Source organism: Neomonachus schauinslandi, chromosome 6, assembly GCF_002201575.2.
Source record: "Neomonachus schauinslandi chromosome 6, ASM220157v2, whole genome shotgun sequence".
NCBI classification, from domain to species: domain Eukaryota; kingdom Metazoa; phylum Chordata; class Mammalia; order Carnivora; family Phocidae; genus Neomonachus; species Neomonachus schauinslandi.
Genome location: NC_058408.1, coordinates 26911354 through 26931927, shown reverse-complemented (window position 1 = coordinate 26931927; position 20574 = coordinate 26911354). Strand labels below are relative to the sequence as shown.

The following is a 20574-nucleotide window of genomic DNA, read 5'->3' as shown; positions in this document are numbered from 1 at the left end:
CTGAGTGCCACTCCGCTGGAAAGTGGCACAGCTGGTGTTCAGACCGAGGAGAATGAGAGGATAATGTGACGAATGTTGGGGCTGGGAGCGTGTGGCTTTTCAAGGTTCTCTTGGGGCTCTGTGGACGTCTCTTGGTCTCTCTGACTCATCAACCACGGAAGGTTCAATTTGGAAGGGGTCTAGCTAGCTTCCCTGTTTTATGGGGGAGGAAACTGAGGCATTGGAAGGAGCATCAGGGATGGTAGCCAAGTCTAGCCCCCTTGCCACCACACCGCAGAGCCTGTGACGCTAGAACTCCCTACTGTGACCTCCCTCGGCACTCCCCCACCCCTTCCCAGGGCCGAAAGGGAATCTTTTGTCTCTGTCCCAGAGGCTGCCAGGCTTGGCTGCACCTGTCCCCTCCTCAGTGATTGATAGGGCTGGGGAGAGAAGGGCTACTCCCCTGCCGAGCTGGGATGTGCCTGGTCGGCCAGGGGATCAGTCAGCCCGGCCCCACCCAGCATTCTGGAGGTCCTCCTGGTGACCCTCTGCAAAGGCCCCAGGAGAGGCTCAGCCTGCACACGTGGTTCCAGATTCAGCTCTAAGTCTGGAGTACTTCAGGGTTTCTAAAGCATTTCCCTGTTCCTTACCTCAACTACCTATATACCTGTTTTTATTCCCCTTAACATTTCATAAGCATGCTCTTATGTCTTTAAAAATTATCATAATTTTTATGGCAGAACATATTTATTTATTTATTTATTTTTAAGATTTTATTTATTTATTTGAGAAAGAGAATGAGAGAGAGAGAGAGCTTGAGAGGGGGAAGGTCAGAGGGAGAAGCAGACTCCCCACTGAGCAGGGAGCCCGATGCGGGACTCGATCCCGGGACTCCAGGATCATGACCTGAGCCGAAGGCAGTCGCTTAACCAACTGAGCCACCCAGGCGCCCCTATGGCAAAACATATTTAAAAACCCTCCTTTGTGTGAGGAAAACAAGCCCGACAGAGACCAGGAGTGTCACCAGGTGACACAGACTGGGGCCAACATCCTTCTTTCTTGACATCGATTTCTGAGCTCTTTTCCTTGGAGCATCGTGTTCTCTTGAGCAGCTTTCCTAGAGAACCGGCTGTTTTGATAGGAGAACCGGCACACACAATCATCGGCAGCATTCTCCTGATAGTGGTACCATTGCCGGGTGCCTGGATGCTCCAGGGGCGAGGCCGAGCCCTTCCACACATGACCACCTGTGATGCCCATGGCAGCACCGCAGGAGAGGGGTGGCCTCATCTCCATGTGCTGAGGGCCACCGGGCTGGGAAGTGGCACAGCTGCATTCAGACCTAGGTTGATCTGACTTTAAATTTTCTCCATGCAATGCAACAGCTTTGAAAGTCCTAGGACTTGGACAGAAAATGATAGCAAGTGAGATCGAAAGTAGGCAGAAGGCATTTCCGGTCAGGAGGTGTGTGTGCTTCTGCCGCCTCCAGCAGACCAAGGCTTAAACCAGTGGCTTGAGCAACGATTGGTTGGTTGCCTTGGGCCAGAAAAGGGTTCCTAGAAGTGGTGTCTCTGAGCTGTGAGGGATTGTTCTAGGAAGCAGGGCTGCCTGGGTGGAGCTGAGGGGAGAGAAGGAGGGAGTAGGCAGCATAATTTAATTTCACAAGGTGATGCCTCAGTAATAGAGTTGGGAACGTCTATTCCTCCGTTTGATAGATGACAAAACCCAGAGAGGCTTGAATGAAAAGCAGTATTCAAGTGAAGGAAGAACATTCTAATGAAAGGTGGGATGAGCTGCCTCAAGAGGTCGTGAGTTCCCTGTCTCAGAGGTGCTGGGTACAGTGCTCACACTGCTCAGAAGGATGCTACACAGGTGATGCCTGTGTGAAATGGGGGCTTGGACTGGTGGCCTGTGGGGTCCCTTCTAACCTGCAGGTTCTGTGGTTCTTGGCCTGGCTTGTGATTATTTATTGAATGCTTACTCTGCACCTGGTACTGTTTAAGTACTTTTAGTACTTTCTGTGAACCATTTCATTTCATTCATTAAGCATTTATGGTGTTGACTATGTGCCAGGCACTATTCCAGGGGTTTGAGATATATCAGTGAACAAAACAGAGTTGCCCTCATGGAGTTTACATTCTAACTGGGAGAGACAGACAAGGAACTATCTATCTATCTGTAGATAGTATCTATCTATCCATCCATCCATCCACCTACCCATCCATTAATCTATCTATACTGTATATATATACACTATGTTAACAGACAAAAAGTGCTAGGAAAAAAATTAGACCAGGGTAAGGGGGTTGGGAGTATGGGCTACAGTGGTGATGGTGATGTTGTAGTTTTAAATCAGGTGGACAAGGTGACCATTGAATTGAGAAGATGATATTTGAGCGAAGACTTAAAGGAGACAGGGGGTGAGCCATGCAACAGATTGGGGAAGGAGTGTTCCAGGCAGAGGGAGAAGCTAGTACAAAGGCCCTGAGGCACATAGGCAGGCGTAGCGTGCCGGCTGTGTTTGAGGAAGAACAGAGATGTCAGTGTACAAGGCAAATCGTGTAGCATGCGTAGGTTATTGTAAGGACTCTGAGTGAAATGGGGAATCAAAGAAATATCTGTAGGGATCTTTCTGTGGGGTCCTAACTGTATGGGTCAGATACCTGTAGGGTCATTCCAGAGCCTAGAGCGTGGGGGGCTGTTGCTTCATTCAGAGGACTTTCCTTCCATCTGTCAGACCCATACCCTGGCTGAGAGGGAGGACGTGGGTTGGGCAGAGGAGGGGAAGTAGCCTTGGGCTGGGTCACATGTAAGCCCTGGGAGAAGGAGGAACGTGAGTAGGCTGGGAGGCTCTTTGAGCTGGAAGACGTGGGCCTGGACATGCTATGGCTGGTGGTGGATGTGGAGCAGAGGTGGCAGGAATGTGGCCCCACTGAGACTCTGGCTCAGGGAGGGCTATGTGCCTGCAGAACCAGTCTTCAGTACGGCATCATGTGTCTGAAGAGGCTGAATTATGACCGCAAGGAGCTGGAGAAAAGACGGGAGGAAAGCCAGCATGAGATCAAGGGTAAGCTGGTCAAGCTCAGCGGGCCTCCTCTGAAAGGCATGGAGCAGCCTTGGGGGAGCAGGCTCCTACCTTGCTGTTCCCTGCCCTGGGTGAGTGGCGGGGAGAGGAGGCATTCTGTGCCTCAGGGAAGCTCCAAACCCAAGAGGGAAGACTCAGCCCCAGTCTGTGTGATGAGGCAGACGTAGTCCATGCCCAAAGGATGTTGCCATCTGGTGGAGAAGAAACAGTCCCTGCCCAGTCAGCTGTAACCGATGGCCACCGACTGGACAAATGCAGTGAATCCCCTAGGATTCCTAGCGCTAGAGACTGGTATGGGAAAGTGCTCATGGAACTTGGTGATCTGGGTGGCATTGGGCAGGAAAGAGAGACAAGTCTTAGAAGACCCTTCAAAGGTGGAAAAATAAGAGGACCATTCCAGCCTGGGGGCAGGAGAAGGCCCAGGCAAGGGCTCTGGGGAGAAAGCCGGGAGCCTGATGTCCTGGCCTTGAGTCCTATCGGCTGGCAGGGATGGAGGGAAGTGGGGCTTGTTCTCTAGGAGCCCAGGTGCCAGGGAAGACAGACTGAAGACAGAAAGCAGGTTAGACTGGCGCTCTGGGTCCAGGGAGCCCCATTTCTGTCCCCGGAGGGGGCGTGGCCAAACCTCTTGCCTTTTCCTGCCTCTTTTCTTGTTCTGCCCTCCAGATGTGCTCGTCTGGACCAACGACCAGGTGGTTCACTGGGTCCAGTCCATTGGGCTGCGGGATTACGCAGGAAACCTGCAGGAGAGCGGCGTGCACGGGGCCCTGCTGGCCCTGGATGAGAACTTTGACCACAACACGCTGGCCCTGGTCCTCCAGATCCCCACGCAGAATACCCAGGTGGGCATCCTTGTCATCAGTCAGTCTCAATCTCAGGCTCCTCCTCTGCCCCACTCTCCCACTCTCTCCTGCTCACATACACAGGTTTATGGATTTGTTGGGGGACCATTCTAGGGCCTGTCTCAGAGGGGAATCACAATGGCCTCAAACCTCCAAGTGGTCCTGGTGCATAACCAAGCTGCCCAGGGAACCAGTGTCCTTGACATACAGAGCCCACCCAGCCCACGCCCACAACACTGTGTTCATCCCCTCCCTGCCGTGGGCACCCTTTCTCTCCCCCGAGCCCATCTTTGCCTTTGACACTCTGCGCCTTTTCCTCACCCTGCTTTCCTGACCCGACTTTTCTTATAGGAGAACTAGCCCTGGGGTCTGAGGTGATCAGAGAGCCCACTGTCTCCTTTGTCTCCCACCCCAAGGATCTGCTCCTGGGCTCCCAGGCTTGAGAAAGCTAAACATACCAAATAACACAGCCCCGAGCCTCTCCGTGCCAGGGCCTTGTGTCCCTGTCACCAGCTCAAAAGATGAGACATCTCCTTAAGTTACGTTTCATAATTATTATGGAGCTGTTATCCAAGACTATAGCTAAACTCTCTTGAACCTATTTATATGTTTGGCCTTTCTCACTTCCTGTGGGCAATGGACTCTCTTGTGCAAAGTACTTTCTGATTTTATTTGTCCTGAACGTGCCCCGTCAGGCTCCCGCTGGGGAAGGAAGGGCACCGCCTCCTCCTCACTGACTGGGTTTGACCCGACCTCACCTTTGGTCATTTCATTGACGCTGATTGTGTTGCCTCGGGGCCCAAGCCTTTGTCCCTCCAGACAGAATGGTCTTAATTCTTTTAGGCTTTCCTCATATAGACGCGCCTCTGTGCCCTGATCATTTTAGCCACCCTTGTCTGGACTGTTTGCAGCTGTCAGGGCTCTTGAAATTCAGCCGCCAGAGCCGCACAAGCTAGTCCGGGAGCAGATGCGTGTTGGCTTGTGTGAGGGTTGGTGGTGTTGTCTCGTAATTCTGGGGGGCGCGTTGGCCTTTTGGGGGTGTCGGGCAGCACGCAGGGCCAGTGTGTCCCATAGGCCCTCTGCGGTGACCCCTCCAAACCAGTTAGAATGGAGGGCACAGATCCCCTGTTCTCTAAGAGCTGAGGTCCCCTGTCCCCATGCGGTTTTCTGTACGTGCCCATCTCCGACCTCCTCTGCTTTCTCGCCCGCTCCCACAGCCTGGGGAGACGTTGCTGAAGTTTGCGTCAGCTTTACCTCTCACTGCCCCGAGGGGCAGTGTCATCTGGATACTTGGAAATTGACTGTGCTTCTCCTTTCCCATCACTTAGGAGGCAGGCCTTCCGAAGCTCTGGGGTTAACATTTTCCACCCAGAAATGGGCTTGTTCTTCTCTGTCGTTGGTCTCCTGTCTCTAAATGTGTCCGGGTTTTGCGGCTAGCCGTGCATCTGCAAAGAGCTGCCGGAGACCTCTCTGGTGCTTGCTAACCTTTCTGGTTTTCCTGACTGGTCCATTTAGCTCAGCTCTTAGAGGAAGTGGGAGCTGACCCAGCGTGGAATTCTTCATCAACAATGGTTAAAAATATCTGGTGGTGGGGCGCCTGGGTGGCTCAGTCGTTGAGCGTCTGCCTTCGGCTCGGGTCATGATCTCAGGGTCCCGGGATCGAGCCCCGCATTGGGCTCCCTGCTCGGCGGGAAGCCTGCTTCTCCCTCTCCCACTCCCGCTGCTTGTGTTCCCTCTCTCGCTGTGTCTCTCTCTGTCAAATAAATAAATAAAAAAAATCTTAAAAAAAAAAAAATCTGGTGGCAGTTTCAAAAACGTTGTTGTTCCTGGCATTTCCCAAATCTCCTGCTGAGTGAGGCTCCTGGGAGGCTGAGTCAAGGCCTGTAGGCACTAGTCAGCCCAAGGGCCACCAACATCTATGACTGAGCAGTCCTCCTGGCTTAAATTTTTGATGTGGAGCCTTATGAAATATGTTTCTTTAATTTAAATAAATTAAATCCTTATTTCCCATGGTCTACATGCTTATTTACCCCTCCAGAAAGATAGGAATGCATGATTTTCCCGTATAGACAGAATATGGGGCTTTCCCCTAGTAAGTGAATCCTGCACATCCATGCATTCTGTGGCCCTACTTTGTTCAAAGTTACAGTTTTCTAATGTGCTCCATATGAAAGAATCCTAACAGGAGCAAGATGGCATAGAGGTCATTAACTATACCCCTCCTATCTCTCCGTCTCTCACCCTGTGGACTCCAGGCACGCCAGGTGATGGAAAGAGAGTTCAACAACCTGTTGGCCTTGGGCACAGACCGGAAGCTGGATGATGTGAGTACTTGGCTGTGAATTAGGGGCCTTGGGATTTGGGCATTGTTGGTTCGCTGGGTTGAAATCCATGAGTTGTGCTTTCCTTGGACTGATGATTGGTGGGGTGGCCTAAGGGAGGAGAGCTGGAGGGGTTGGGGATGAAGTCAGGGAGTTTGGGGTGGGGAGGGGCAGGGCCAGACCTAACAATAGGCCCAGGGAAGTCTCCATGAAACTCCTTGTACGAAAACTAAAGGCTCTTATGTGTTATACTTCTAGCATCTTCCAACTCTGTGCCCCACTGCCCTCCTAACCACACAGGATTGAAGGTTCCCCCCAAAGGCCATCTCTTTGGGATCACACCTTTTTCTTCATTTCTCAGACCCCATCTCTCAGTGCTCTTGGCACAGCATGACTCCAGCCTGCTTCTCAGGATTCCCATCTGTCAGAGCGTGGTTGTTCGGAGCTCGGTGTTATGCTGAGGTCCTTAAAAGAAGGGTCTGCTTGCTGGTTCGGCCGTGTGGTTTGACACGCTGGTCCAGATGTTTATCAGTGCAGTTTCCTCTCCAGTTCTACTCTTGAGTTACCTTCAAGCCAAGTTAAGGTTCTCTCTCCTGGCCCCCCTGGCCAGTGAAAAACCAGCCTTTTTCCCTGGGTTTCGTCAGGCCTTTCCCTGAGTTTAGGCTGTCCTAAATGTCCGGGTGTCCTGAGCTGTAATGCTCCCATTGGAGATGCCTGCCCAAAGGTACCTGTCTCCTGAGGAGGCAGCCCCCTCCTCAGCCCTCCTCCTCTTCCCCCTCCCCTCCTCCCTCCCTCCACTTTCCCATCACCAGCCTTGCGTGCCTTTGCCTATCTGGTCAGGCTTGGTTGCCTTGGCTCCAAACAAGTTAAAAAAAGAGCCCAGATTATTTATTTTTAATGTTTCCATCTTCAATCAGATCTGTTTCTTCTGCTCTCCAAGGTCTGTGTAGCGTCCCTTTCTACACACCCCTGCCCCGACCAATGCCTCTGTTTAGACTTTTGGGCCTCTTTTTTGGGACCCCATTAGTGTTACCTACGTATCAATTAGTCTTTCTCCATTGGGTTTAACAGGGCTAAAGTCCACCTTTGTGGAATGATTGTTCTGCTTCAGTAGATAGGACACACTCAGGAATACACAGAATTTGTGGAGGGGTATTTTCTTCACAGAGGTACCTTGAAATTTGGAGTGTGTTATTTACACACACACATAATTTACATGTGTGTGTGTGTGTGTGTGTGTATTCCTGTTAAGGAGATAAATTGCCAGACCCCACCAGCTATCCCCACTCCCAGAGATCTTAATTTTCCCAATGCCCCTGCTACGTGGAACCCTCCTCTTATTCCCCACACACCTAGGATCTTAGCTTTCTTTGATGCTGCTTGGAAAAATGATGCCTATATATCTTAGTGTGGTGCTTTCTAATTAGAAAGCTATTTATTCCTTCCATCCTTACAAAAATATTCTTTGAAGGCCTACTCTGGGCCAGGCATTGGCCTAGGCAGAGGGGTATAGTGGTGACAGACATCTCATTTTATGCTCACACTCATCATGTGGGACGGGTTATTATCCCATTGGACTGACTGATGAGGAGCTAAGCTCAAAGAGGTGACCTCCCTACTGTCACACGCCGATGCATGGCAGAGCAAGGATGGAGTGAAAGTGTATCTGATTCCTCTTCTCTCCCTCACATCCTGCTGCCTCCCGGAAGCATGTAGAGCTACCCAGCCTCTCTGGCTTCAGACATTGGGGTGGGGTTATTGAGTAGATGATGTCATCTTGGCAGCACAGAGGGATTTCTGGGATGCAGCTAGGTGTGGGGCTGCAGAGGACTGGTTCTTGCAGGAAGCTCAAAATTGAAGGCCAGGTTCTGGGAATAAGGTGGGATTTGGTGGTGGTGGGTGCAGGGGAGGTCAGAGATCCAGGGAGACTGCTTCCTGTCCAGCCATCTAACAGCATCAGCAACCTTGAGCTGGTCTCTTGAACTGTTTCCTCTGTCAATTCTGGTTCTCAGTTTCCCCTCTCTAGCTTCAAGGCCCTGGAGGGTTGCATCCAATTCTCCCCCTACATGGAGAGCCGGACTCCAGGGAAAAGAGGAGAGGAGCAGGAAGGATATCTTTTAGGGGACAAGCGATACAGACACAAGTCTTAGGGTTGGCAGAAGGTGGAAATGAAAAGAGAGAGAGAGGGAAGGAAGCAGGGAGGGAGAGAGAGAGAGAAAGGGAAAGCACTCTGGGCTAGGTTAAGGGCAGGATCATGGAGCGGACAGAAGTGATGAGGAAAGTTCCTGATGAACTCACAGATGGGATGCCTGCATAGGAAGCCAGCTGCCATCCATTCATTTAACAAATATTTACTGAGTGCGTACAATTTTCCCAGGCACTACCTTTGGGGCTGGGGATACACTGGTTGGAACAAAAAAGATCATGGTCTCTGGACTGTGGAGCACAGAATTTGAAAGTGAGAGGGAGAGAGTTGAGGGAGTAGAGGGAGAAGGAGAGGGAGAGCTTAATGAACTAATCTCATAAGTACATGAAAAAATGATACTAGGGTGGGTGCTGGGACAGAGGCACATGGTGCCAAGAAGTGATAGGAGCATTTGGCCTCCGCAGGGCACAAGCAGCAAACCCCAAGGGCTTGGGGCTGGGAGGGCTTGTTGAGGCAAGAACTGGTGGGCTAGTGTCCCTTGTTCCTCTGGCAGCTCTCTGCCTGCACCAGTTCTGAGAACACAGGGGTTGGCTTGGGGGTGGGGGGAGATTAGACATGGCTGCCAAGCAGGGTGGAAGTGGGCTCCTCAGGGTGGGCTGGGGAAGCCTGTGCAGAGGGGCATCCTGTAGGGTTATGGCTCTGGGTGCCCTTTGGCAGAGAGAGTTTGGAGACTCAGCTGGTAGATGGCAGAGGCCTTTGGAGGAGCCTGCCTCTGATTGGCCAGCCACCTGACCCATCACTGTCACCAGGTGCTCTCACTCGATCCCATTAGGGATAGGCAGCCTGAGAAAGAGATAAGGCAGATAATGTCCTTCCTATTTTACAGAAATGGAAGCTCAGAGAGGTCCCTTAACTTGCCCAGGGACACGGAGCTAGTAAAATGGCAGCCGGGTCTCCCGACTCCTGGCCGGGTGCACTTCCAGCGCACCGGGCCGAAGCCAGAGTGAAGGCAGGAGGCGTGGGGGGGGGGGGGGGGGCCGCTGCCCACTTCCCATGGCATGAGGCTGGCGGGCGGGGCATACTTGAAAGGTCAGTGGGCCTCCGCAGGCCGGGTTGAGATGACGGGGCTGGGCAGGGCAACAGTTCCAGGATGCTGCAGGATGGTGACAGGTCGGGCCAGCGGGGACGCCACCCCACCTGGAGGCGGGGGGGGTCTCGGAGCCTGCAGGGGCCCCTGGGAGGCGTCTCCTTCAGCCCGAAAGGGGAGCGGCACCCCTGGAAGCGGCCGCGAGGGCCCTTCGCGCGGGCAGGGAGTGAGGGCCTCCGCGTGTCGCGTGCAGGGCGAGGACAAGGTGTTCCGGCGCGCGCCGTCCTGGAGGAAGCGCTTCCGGCCGCGGGACCCGCACGGCGGCCTGCTCGGCGCCTCGGCGGAGACGCTCCCGGCCGCCTTCCGCGTGGCCAGCCTGGGGCCGCTGCAGCCCCCGCCCGCGCCGCCCAAGAAGATCACGCCGGAGGGTGAGTGACGGGCCGCCGGAGGGGCCTGCGGGCGCCGCTGCACTAACGCTGCCGCCGGGCCGGCGGGCGGGCCGGCGGGGCGGGCCCCGAAGCGCGCGCACTAACCGCCGCCCTGTGTTCTCCCGCGGCCGCCGACTCCTCCCAGCAGGGACGGCGGGGGCGCCGAGACTGGAGCCCTCCACGGTTCGGACCTACTCCTGCTGACCCCCCCCCCTTCCCGCCCCGGCCCTCGCGGGGGTGTGCCCGTGGTGCGGGGTAAGTGGGCGGGGCCCGGGCCGCACGCCCCCGCCCCCCCCGCCGCACGGCCCCCTCCCCGCCCGCCGCTGCTCGCGCGCGCTGCCCCCCGCCCGGCCTGCCCCGCTCCGCTTCCGCCGCTGCCGGGGCGCCTGGCGCTTGCAAGCTTGCGCTCACTCCTCTGCACCCCCTGGCCCCCCCGGGACGCCTCCCCGCTCACGGCGCAATGCCTCTCTCTCTCCCTCTCTCTCTCTCTCTCAGCTCGCTCCCACTATCTCTACGGACACATGCTCTCCGCCTTTCGGGACTAGCCACGGCCCCCAGGGCCAGCGTCCTCCGGCTGGGTTTCACAGGCTCAGCTGGCCCTGGCCCCTCCTGCTCGTTCCCCGTCCTCTCACGGCTCCTAGTCTCGTCGGTGACTTTCCAGTTGGCCTGGATCTCAGAATATACTCGTCCACCCCCTCGGCATCCCACTACCCTGAGTCCCACTGTGTGTCCTTTGTAAGTCTCTTGTGGCTGTGGCTGGGTGTCCAAGTTGTCCATGCTTGGGATTCTGCAGAAGGGACAGGACAGCAGTAGCCCAGGGCCGGGTGTGACTTCACCCTCCTTCTTCTGGACCTGGCCTGGTCTGGACTGCGACCTGCACCAGAGACCGGGACATGGTGCCAAGGGCTGGGGGTGGCCCTTCCAAGAAAATGGCACTTCAGACTCTGCCTTGCTCAGGCTCTTGGGCCTTCCGGTCCCTGTGCACATCCCAGCTGTCTGACATCTGGTTTCGGCACTCCCAGCATCACGCCTTTCCCATCTCATCTCCACAAGGGCAGCTCCTGTGTCCAGGACCTCTGTGGGGGCTGGGGGCGGGGGCTGCAGAAGGCTTCGTTCTCTCTCAGGATGGTGAGGCTGGGGGAGGAGGAAGGCTAAGGTGGTGATTCCAGGCCCTTGCTTAAGATGAATCCCAAACGTGAGTTGGGGAAAAATCTGAGAAAAATGGCCCCCTGAGCTTTGAGCCAAGGTAAAGGATGGGGAAACTCTCAACCCTCCCACCCAGGGAGAGGTGCAGGCCGGCCAGCTAGATGGAGAGCCAATGGCCTGTGTTAGTCTGAAGCTCCAAAGGCAGGGGGAATGCATCCTGTGCTGCCCCAGCCATAAGGTGTACGGTAGAGCTGCTGTTGGGGCAGGGCTGGGGGGTTGTGTGGGGTCTTGGCTCTGGGGCAGAAGAGAACTACCCATGCACTGCCCACTCTGCTCCCAGTATTCCTGCCCTGCTGTCCTCCTCTGCCCCACCTCTTTAGTAATCCAGCCCCTAAGAATATACACGATGGGTGGATTGAAGATACATTGACCTCCAAATCAGTTTTGGGAAAAGGTAGTGTGAGGCTCTCTTCCCCTGATCTCTTGGGAAGAAAATAAAGCTTCCCCTTCCGTGAGTCTTATCCCAGGTCCAGGAAATCCAATGTTGGTGAAGGCCATCACTCTCCTGCTTGCCCTTAAATCACCCACCCCTTGTTCAGGGCTCTTTTGGTGTGCAGGGACTGCCTCCTCCAGAAATTCCAGAGACCCCCCCCCCCCCCCCCCCCCCCTCCATCATTTTAATTGCTTTCCTCAGCTGCTTGGTGGCAACTGGGGCTTAGGGATAGAGGTCCCGGTTTTGTCGGAATGTCATTCCCAAGAAACCCCTCCTCCTTAGCCACTTCCTCATCCTGCCAAAATGCCTGGAAGTGTTTGGGACCCAAGTTCAGGGTGAGGTGATGGACCCCAGTGAGAGGAGAGGAAGAGTATCTGGAGCAGATTTCCTGGAGAAGCGCTGGTGCCGAGCCATCCTACAGGTGGCTGAGCAGCTGGTTTGCAACCTGATCGACTTGGGTTCTGTGCAGGGGCTCGGCTAGCAGGTGGGATAGTGGGTCAGAGCACCCTGGCCAGAAGGAGTGATGGAGCGATGCCAGGGCTTGGAGATGCCAGGGCTTGGAGCCTTCTGCTGTTTTTCAGCAGAGAAGAGGTCCACCCGTGGTGGGGCCGAGTGGGCTCCCCGGGTGTGGGCACAGCAGTCAGCTGCTCTGATTCTCCCTCATTGTTCCTTGCCCTCGCTGCCCAGCAGGCTGCTGTGAACGGAGCTGGAGGCGTTCTTGAGCAGCAAATGAGTTGGATGGAGAGAAAAGGCCCCTATCCCTGGGTAATGGATATTAGGATTATGGAGAAACCCCAGTTTCCTAAGATGGGTGGAGTTGGGGACCACCAGGCCCTCTGTCTGCATCCGGGGACTTTTGATGGACTAGCCAAGTGGGAGATTCAGCCCCAGCTTCTCCTCCACAACTTCACCCTGTCGTGGTTGGCCATGTACCTGGGTCTATTCAGGGCATCCTGGGGAGTATTGCAGGGAGGTGACGGACAAGAGAATTCGTGATACAGTGATGGAAGGCTGTTATCCTGGTGTCCCCCTTGCCTCACAGTCAATGTAGTTTTGGAGAGTCGCCAGTGCCCCGAACCCCCCTCACCAGCCTCCTGTATCTTGTCGGTTCCCTTCTCAGTACTGTACCGGCTCAGTGCATCAGGAATGGGTGTGCGGGTGTGGATGAGTGTGAGTGTGGGTGTGTACGTATCAATAAACAACCTGGTTTTAAGACAGCCTACACATGGCTCTGGTCTTTTTTTTTTTTTTTTTAAACTTAGAGCTCAGCTGACCTGTCCAGCTTCCTCCACAGTCCTCTGGGAAGTAAACATCCGAGTTTTAAAGACATAAAGTCAGGAACCTTCTGTTTACTTACCTAACTATGGGATTGCTGGAAAGGCTAATGTTCAGGTTGCCTGTGCCAAGGGAATTAGGAAAAGGAGTGAGGAGCCCTGATGCTGGGCTTGATTTCTTCCTCTTCTTCCTCTCCACTCACCTGGTCCAGCTCCGCCCTCCTCCTGGCCTTTCACAAGGCTCCCAGGGCCACTGCCCCTCCACGGCCCCTGCTCAGATGACCCCTCGGCTCATGCTGCAGCAGCCCCCTCTGCCTGTCGATCAGAGGCCCACCCCCTCCGTGTAGCGTGACGGGCTGCCTGTGACTTGGCTCTGGTGCCCCCTCATTCACCAGTCTGAGTCCACCGAACTCAGAAATGTCGGTCCCTCAGCCCCATCACCAGAAGGCAACACGAGTGCCTCTCGCCTTCCCTTTGCAGCAACGAACCTTCCAGACCCACTTGGAGCATCACCTGGGAGGCATGACCAGGCCCTCCCCAGCCGAACTAGATAAGCAACGACCCTTTGCTCCCTGGCACTCGGCACCCCACCATGCTAGGCAGTCTTTCTCCTCGTCCGTTCCCACAGGGGGCTGTGAGGAAGGCCCTTGGGTCTGTCTTATTGATCTTCGGGTCCCTAGATGGACACACTCGAGTGAATAAATGAATCAACCTTATCTCAGAGGGTTTTTAGGAGGATTATTATTAAATAAAGTAAAATTTACTGGGAACTATTGTGTGCCAGATACCGTTTAAGCGTGCTCAATGTATTAGCTCATTTAATCCTCACAGCCCTGAGATGTGTTATCTTGGCTGTTTTGCAGAACAGGCAATTGTAAGGCTCAGACCACACAGCTGGTGAGAGACAGATGTAGGTTCCCAAGCTAAGTCTTCTGACTGTAGTGCCTTGTCCTTTTACTACAATATGTATGTTAAAACTTCTGACCCAATGCCAGGACTCCCTACCAAATGTTACTTGCTTCTCTCTCTCTCTCTCTTTTATTTGCTTCTGTTTTAAGTGAGCTCAAGCCTCTGCCCCTTGGCCCCCCCCTGCCCCAGCTCCCTTTCCCAAACCCACACTCAGTGTGGCACTTGGCTTCTGTGGACTACCTTTCTTCTGCTCACCTAAATTGTGGACTCCTTGAGAGCAGCATAATACACCAAATCCTGGGCGCCTGGGTGGCTCAGATGGTTAAGCGTCTGCCTTCGGCTCAGGTCAGGATCCCAGGGTCCTGGGATCGAGTCCCACATCAGGCTCCCGGCTCAGCGGGGAGCCTGCTTCTCCCTCTGACCCTCTCCCCTCTCATGCTGTTTCTCTCTCGCTCGCTCTCTAAAAAATAAATAAAATCTTAAAAAAAAAAAAAAGATCTTTAACAAAATGAAAAAAATAAAATAGAAAATGTAATAAATTAAAAAAAAAAACAAAAACCCCCACCAAATCCTTTCCAGGGCTACCACTGTCCCAAACACTGATGGCACAGGGTGGCAGGGTCCATGGGCACAGGTGACAGGATGGGAACAAGACAAGGCAACCTGTGACCCAGGAAGGGCACACAGAGGAGGGAAGGTGCTGGCCTAGTGCCTGCAAGCCTCTGGGGGTCCCTTCCCACCCACTCCACGGAGGTAGAATTGACCAGCCGTGGCGACCAGCTAGCTACAGGACGAGATCTGAAAGAATCCAGAAAAACTTTTTTTTTGGATTGAAAACTGTTTCCCAGTGTTGCCATCCACTGGGATGGGGAATGTGGAAGGAGCGAGCGTACGTGGAAATGGGAGTTTAGTTATAGACATGCTGAACTTGAGATGAGACCCCAACGTCATGTTTCTGTCAGCGTTTGTAGAAAAGAAAGAAGATTCCAGATTTCTTCTCTAGAGCACTTTCCTTTGCCTCCCTTAGGAATGTTCCAGGCAGAGTGAGAGGCAGAGTCTGTGTCTGGTGGTTGCCTGTGGCTGGGAGGAGAGGCACAGCCAGAATTGCCATGGGGTGGAGATTTGGGGTTCCCACCCAGGCCTGGCCTATGGGTCCTTAGCCAAGACTCCAGCCGAACCTGGAACCTTCAGTCCTTCTTGAGCTTTGGTGCACCACCAGGCACCTCAGCTCCAGCCTGGAGCCCAGAAGCCAGGAAGTCAGACAAGTCCAAGGGATGTGACATGTTGGTGATAGGGTTCTATCCATGCAACAGATACCTGATTTGAGGGGGCTCCTCTCCTCTCACCTTCCATTGTCCCCCTCCACCTCCCTCTCCAGGTGATCCTACCAGCTACTATACCGGCAGCACTGAAATCGTTTTCCAGTTGACCAGATAGATGACCTTGAGAAGTTGGATACCTAAGCAACCAATGGTACTTGAAGCAACAAATAGTACTGGAAGCATTCTGCAGTTCACGCTAATTAGCTAAACACTCTAAGAAGTTCCTATTTACACACTGACAACCGGGATGCCAATTCCCAGTAATTCTTATCTTTACGTTCTAGAGGATTCCCTGAAGTCCATTATTGGGTAACATTTGATTAACCCGGTTTGATTTATTGCAGGTACTTCCACTGGAGACCGGATTTAAGCTAATTTCCCTAAAGAACTACCACTCATTATTCATTAATTGGAGTCTTATCTGTAATTTAATTGTGAAGGCTAAGTATTTATTTTAGGAAAGGCTCAGTGCTTTGATGACAGTCGTTTATTCTGTGCAAATAATGGGTGAGGTTGGGCTTCCATTTGGCAAAGTTTGCTGTTCATACCTTTGAGATCCCAGCAGCTTGTCGCTCTGGTGGGAAGCTTAAGGACTTAAAGACCAAAGAAGAAATAGGTAGACAATGGCCACCCCTGACAATGATCAGGAACAGTTGACCCTGATGGCCATTACTGAGGACTGTTCATTCTAACCAGGTTAGGAATATGAACCTCAGTTTCCAATTGACGTGATGAGTGAAGAAGAATAAACTTAGAAAATATGTCAGCCACTCCAGAGCCTATCAGCTGTGTAGTAGAGACGAGTACGCTTGTCCTTTACTGCCCCTATCTCCCCAGTGAGAAGCAGGGCAACTGAAGGTGGTGGAATTGTATCCACCTAGGAGCTTGGGAGGCACCAGGGACAGAGGAAATGAACTTGAGGGGAGCAGACCCCTCCCCCGCTTTGAATGTGTAGTTTAGTGTTTTTAGTGGATAGTAAGGGAGTGAATGTAGACTTGAGAGCCAAGGTGTTGCACCCAGGCTTGTGGGGATCTCCTCATCTCCAAGGGCAGTGAGTCAGGGGGAGCTAAGAGTCATGCAAATGACATAGGTATTCCTCTCCGGCCCTTCCAAGAAGGTGAGATTGTAAACACAGGGACACAGACTCAAGAAGAAAACCCCACAGATAGGGCAGATGAAGCCAGTCTGTGACTCCCAATGGGCCTAAACCTGACTGGTTGTTGGAGACAAATAGGCCCTGGGGCGGGGGGCTGCTCCCTTCTGCACCCTCACCTTGGTCTGTGAGCCTACTCTGGGGCTTCCTCCTTCTCTTCCTTAGGCAGAGTTTCTGGGAGTGGGGAGTTGACAGCCCTCTTCAGGAGCAAGTCTGGAGGGCAGATATGGGAGAGATGGTCCCGCTAAGCCCAGAGCAAGTGCAGAATGGGTCCCAGAGCCTGGAAGGTTAAACTGGGCAAAGTCCCCAACAGGGGCCCGGAAGAATTGGGTGGGGGCTAGAATGTATCACGTTCCGAATCCCCAGACTTCTGTAATGATTCTGAAACTTGTAATTTGCAAGAAATCAGACAAATTCAGCCTAAAGCAGTTGGAGTTAATAAAATTTTTAGTAGATGTTCATGGTCCATTCAAATTCTAGCTCCTGCTATCTCCCCAGCTAGTCCTTATGTAATTTATGTCCAGAATCTTCTCAATTTTCCACCCACCTTCTCCCTTCAGCCAGTAGTTGGAAGATACAGCATCCCATGAAGAGAACCCCAGCTTCTCTTCCTTTGATTGTTCTTTGTGAGGCCCTCCCTCTGCCCCCAGCAGAACTGCCTTCATCCTCTGAACTGTGGACAGGGGGCCAGGATCCCCTTCAGCCTGGAGAGATGGAAGGGTGTGGCAAGGGGGACATGCTGGTTGGCCTGCAGGGAATCACAGTGTCTGACCTCAATCACGCTGATTTATTCACCTCCCACTTTCCTGCAGGGCCCCTGGTAATGTCACACCAGAGGAGAGGCAGGGATTAGGGAGGGGAAACCCACAAATTCCCACTCTACAACCCCGCCTGCTGGTGGTGGGATGAGTGCTGGCCAGAGAGCATGTTCATTAGTTGGAAGGGACTGGACCTCTTGGGATTTAAGACGGAGCACATAGACTGTTGCAGTGTCCATGAGTAAGGAAGCGTGCCACAGAATGCTGGCCAGGCTTTCCTCTGGATCTCGAGGTGTTTGTGGATCTGGTCTTCACCCAGCCGGTGGACCACACCCAGCTTCCTTCATGGTGGTAAAAAGAGCAGGGCTCCCAGCACCTGGTGACCACCAGCAAGATAGCTGCTCAGCTGTCTTTTGGAGCTGCTTTTGGAACCCTACCAGGTCCAGTCCTTAGGAGGCACCTGAGGGGGTTGTCTGCACCACCGAGGGGGAGGGGCAGGAGCGGCGGCCACCCCCTCCCTCCACATCATCACAGACGCTCTTCTAGCACCCAGTCTTTATTCATTTTTTAAAAAAGAAATCCAAATAAGTTAGCAAAAAAAAAAAAAAATTACAAAACAATGTCAAAACCACACAATGCTTAGTTAAGAAAAGAAATCACCCCGAGAGCCCCTGCCCCCCTCCCTGCCTGTCCCTGGCAACTGGTGCACAGGAGACCTTGGTCAGATGGCAGCTTTACAAACAACACAAAACATAAAACCACTGGAAGGTTCCCAGGATTCACTGCAAAAGCTTGGCCCCCCAGGGACTTGGGAACAGAGGATTGTTCCTCTCCCTTTCTTCTCCCTCGATTCAGGGCAGGCCCAGCCCAGCCACTGGCATCGGGAAGAGACAAGAACAGGACATGTACACAGCCCGTCCTGCTCAGGACACGGTCTTCAGGTCTCAGACTGTTTCTCTTGAGGGGGTGGAATTGGCTGCGTTATGAACAAAGGGAAGCTCCTGAGTTTGCCCCCCTGACGGGGCCCACGCGAGGGGCACTCTGGTCCCCTGCTTTATCTCCCTGGAAACAGGATGCTCCTTGCTGTAAGGAGTCAGCTAAATGAGAGCATCCATTCCCTCTCTGGGTGGCGAGTTACCCTTATATGGAGGAGGAAGGGGCTAGTCTGGCATTTGGCAGCCCCAGGGCTGGCTTTCCGGCATCAGGACAGCCTGGCTTAGGAAGCCCATGCTGCCGAGGTGGTGGCATCTGTGGCCAGCGTGGGGGTCCCACGGACACCCGGCCTGGCAGATGGTCTCAGTTAGGTATGGTTTCATCGGGAAAGGCCACAGAGACATCTTCCACTGTGATGCTGTCCACAATGGAGGTGAGAGAGTGCAGGTTGTGAGCATCCGTAGGGTCAGCCGTGAGCAGGTGATCTGTAAGGAGAAGGGGGGAGGATGTTACCTGGGTGGCGAAGGGGGTTTCAAGACCCAGGACAGGGAGTGAGCTCTTTGGGGCTGCCACAGGTTTTCCCGGACAGATAGGTGAACAAAACTCAAGAATCCTACTCCCCAGCCCATGCCTTTCCCAGTGCCATGCCTGTGCACATTGAACGCGTGTGCCTCCTCTCTGAACTCCCCTAGTTGGGTTAGAATTTGAAAGCAGCTACTCCGAGGTGGAGCCAGGACGGCATATCCTGGAGACTGGAACTGCCCTTTGCTGGCCCAGTCGCGCTGCACTGACTCAGCAATTCCCAGGGACCCCTGGGGCAGAGACATTCTCCTCTCCAGGGAGAAGGTCAGGCCCCAGGCATGGGCTGGGGAGCTTGTAGGAGGCCTAGACTGATCCTTAGCTGGTCAAGGTCTCGAGGAGGCATAGGGCCTTGCGGCCCACCATTTGGGGCCCCGGGTTCAGCAGTTCCCTGGAGAGACCAAAGGAAGAGGGCTGGAGCAGAATTAAGGTGAAAGGAGGCAACTGGGCCCAGAGACAGGCTGATGGGGTTGAGCCAAAGTTCTGAGGGTGAGGGTCTCACTTACCCCCTGTGTTGGGGCCAAACTCCAGTGTGCTGCCCCACTCTGGACTGCAGGAGGCGCTGTGGGAGCTGCATTCACTGGGCACCTGCAAGACAGGGTGAAGGCCCAAGGTCAGAGCACAGGCCATTTTTGGTGGTGTCTCTCTGTCCAGTTCCAATGAGCAAGAGCTCCCATTGTGAGGTTGGAGGGTGGCACATAAGCTGCAGCCCTCCAGCCCAGGGCACCCCCAGCCTCAGGATCTTCACAATCAGCAACCTTCATGCCCCCGCCTGGCCACAGGAGCCCCTGCTTCCAGGCCTTTCCTGTCCTCCATGCTGGGTGGTGATTCTGTCCTGGCAGGACACCCAGGATCAAGGGGTCCCTGGTTTTCCTGACCCTAGGATAAGGGTGGAGGATAAGGGTGAAGGAAGCAGGTGCAGGCTGGCTGGAGCTCTGGGAGAGACACTGGGTAGGTGTTCTCTCTGCTCAGCCACATACACAGGATGGTGTGGGGCGGGGGATACAAAGCGGCACTTGGCCACTTTCAGGCCCCATCCCCAGGTGCTGGGATTAATTCTCACTCCCACCCAGGCTGACTCTGGACTTGCTCTTGGATCCCTCCTTCGGTCCTCTGCCACCCCCCTCCACATCTGCTTCTCCCCACTGCCTTTAGCTTGGCCTGAAAGGACAAAGGGACACGGGAGGTCAACCGGACAGCCCAGCTCTGACAAAGGAGGGGGTCCTGTGGCCCCTGTAAGATCCCACCTGCCACCTACTCCAACTCTCTGACCGAGCCCCACGCTGGGGTCCCCAGGCCGTCCAGGTGCCTCCTGTGCCCCTCCCCCTGGGGCACCTGGGTGGGACAGCCACTTACCCCTGGCTGGGGCCCGCCCCCGCCTCGGTAGCGGAGGTCCCGCTCTTCCTGGTTGAGGGAGCTGAGCAGGGCCTGCAGGCGCTCGATGTACTGGATGGCGCTGCGCAGGATCTCCACCTTGGGCAGCCGCTGGTTGGGGTTGAGCAGGGTGCTCCTCTTCAGGGCCTCGAAGGCCTCATTCACCTTCTTGAGCCTGCGCTTCTCCCTTAGTGTGGCCGCACGCCGCCGGTCCACTGACACTGACTTCCTCTTACACACCTTGCACGCCCACGGCAGGCACTGGCCCAGGCAGTGCTCGGGGGTCCCTAGCCCCTTGTCCTCGAGGGGCCCTCGGGCCTCGGGGCTCAGGCTGAGCTCAGTCCGCTCGTAGCCTGGCGGCTCGAAGGCCTGGAGGTGGACGGGAAGGTAGTTCTCCCCGTCATAGAAGTGGGGTTCCTGGTAGAAGTAGGGGGATGTCTCATAGAGCTCCATGGGGTCGGAAAAGCCTTGTTCCTGCCACTGGCCCCCAAGCTCCTGCAGCCCCTCACGCCAACTGCTGGGTGCCATTTAAACCCTCCCTGCTGGCATGGAACCAGAGATAAATATAGCCAATGCCGCAGAAACCTGAGCCCCCCCTAAGCTGTTGCTGCACATCAAGACGTTTACAGTGGATTAGATGTGATTCCCTTCCCTCTCCCCCCAGCCCCCCAGCCCCCCACCCCCCCCCCCAGCCTGCCTGCCCCAGCCTGGGCTGGCTCCTGTGCACGGGGAGGGAGGCCGTCGGTGT

The 20574-nt window shown here is 54.4% G+C and overlaps 2 protein-coding genes across 11 annotated transcripts in view; one reads left to right on the top strand and one right to left on the bottom strand.

Annotated features, from left to right (window-relative positions):
- Positions 1-10430, top strand: part of PPFIA4 (PTPRF interacting protein alpha 4) — a 35417-nt gene extending 24987 nt beyond the window's left edge. For 5 of the 10 annotated variants that reach the window (XM_044916332.1, XM_044916330.1, XM_044916326.1 and 2 more), the window contains 5 exons: positions 2949-3046; positions 3728-3903; positions 6159-6227; positions 9711-9885; positions 10381-10430. In XM_044916332.1, the coding sequence (XP_044772267.1) occupies positions 2949-3046; positions 3728-3903; positions 6159-6227; positions 9711-9885; positions 10381-10430 (568 nt within the window). Of the gene's footprint in view, positions 1-2948; positions 3047-3727; positions 3904-6158; positions 6228-9710; positions 9886-10030; positions 10090-10380 lie in introns of those variants that run through there. The other 5 variants (XM_044916333.1, XM_044916331.1, XM_044916329.1 and 2 more) reach the window with 2 other exon arrangements.
- Positions 10431-18236: 7806 nt separating this feature from the next.
- MYOG (myogenin) lies at positions 18237-20316 on the bottom strand. Its single transcript, XM_021686585.1, has 3 exons — positions 19809-20316; positions 18959-19040; positions 18237-18358 (listed from the first exon to the last, which is right to left on the bottom strand). The coding sequence occupies exons 1-3, from the start codon at positions 20277-20279 to the stop codon at positions 18237-18239; spliced, it is 675 nt and encodes a 224-aa protein (XP_021542260.1). The 5' UTR covers positions 20280-20316.
- Between the last annotated feature and the right edge of the window lie 258 nt (positions 20317-20574).

Excerpts from the sequence above, each read along its gene's own strand:
- MYOG (XM_021686585.1), bottom strand. The coding sequence starts at position 20,279 with ATGGAGCTCTATGAGACATCCCCCTACTTCTACCAGGAACCCCACTTC. Across the intron at positions 19,041-19,808 it reads GGGGCGGGCCCCAGCCAGGG|GTGCCCAGTGAATGCAGCTC; the intron begins GTAAGTGGCTGT and ends CCTGTCTTGCAG. Across the intron at positions 18,359-18,958 it reads GTTTGGCCCCAACACAGGGG|ATCACCTGCTCACGGCTGAC; the intron begins GTAAGTGAGACC and ends TTCTCCTTACAG.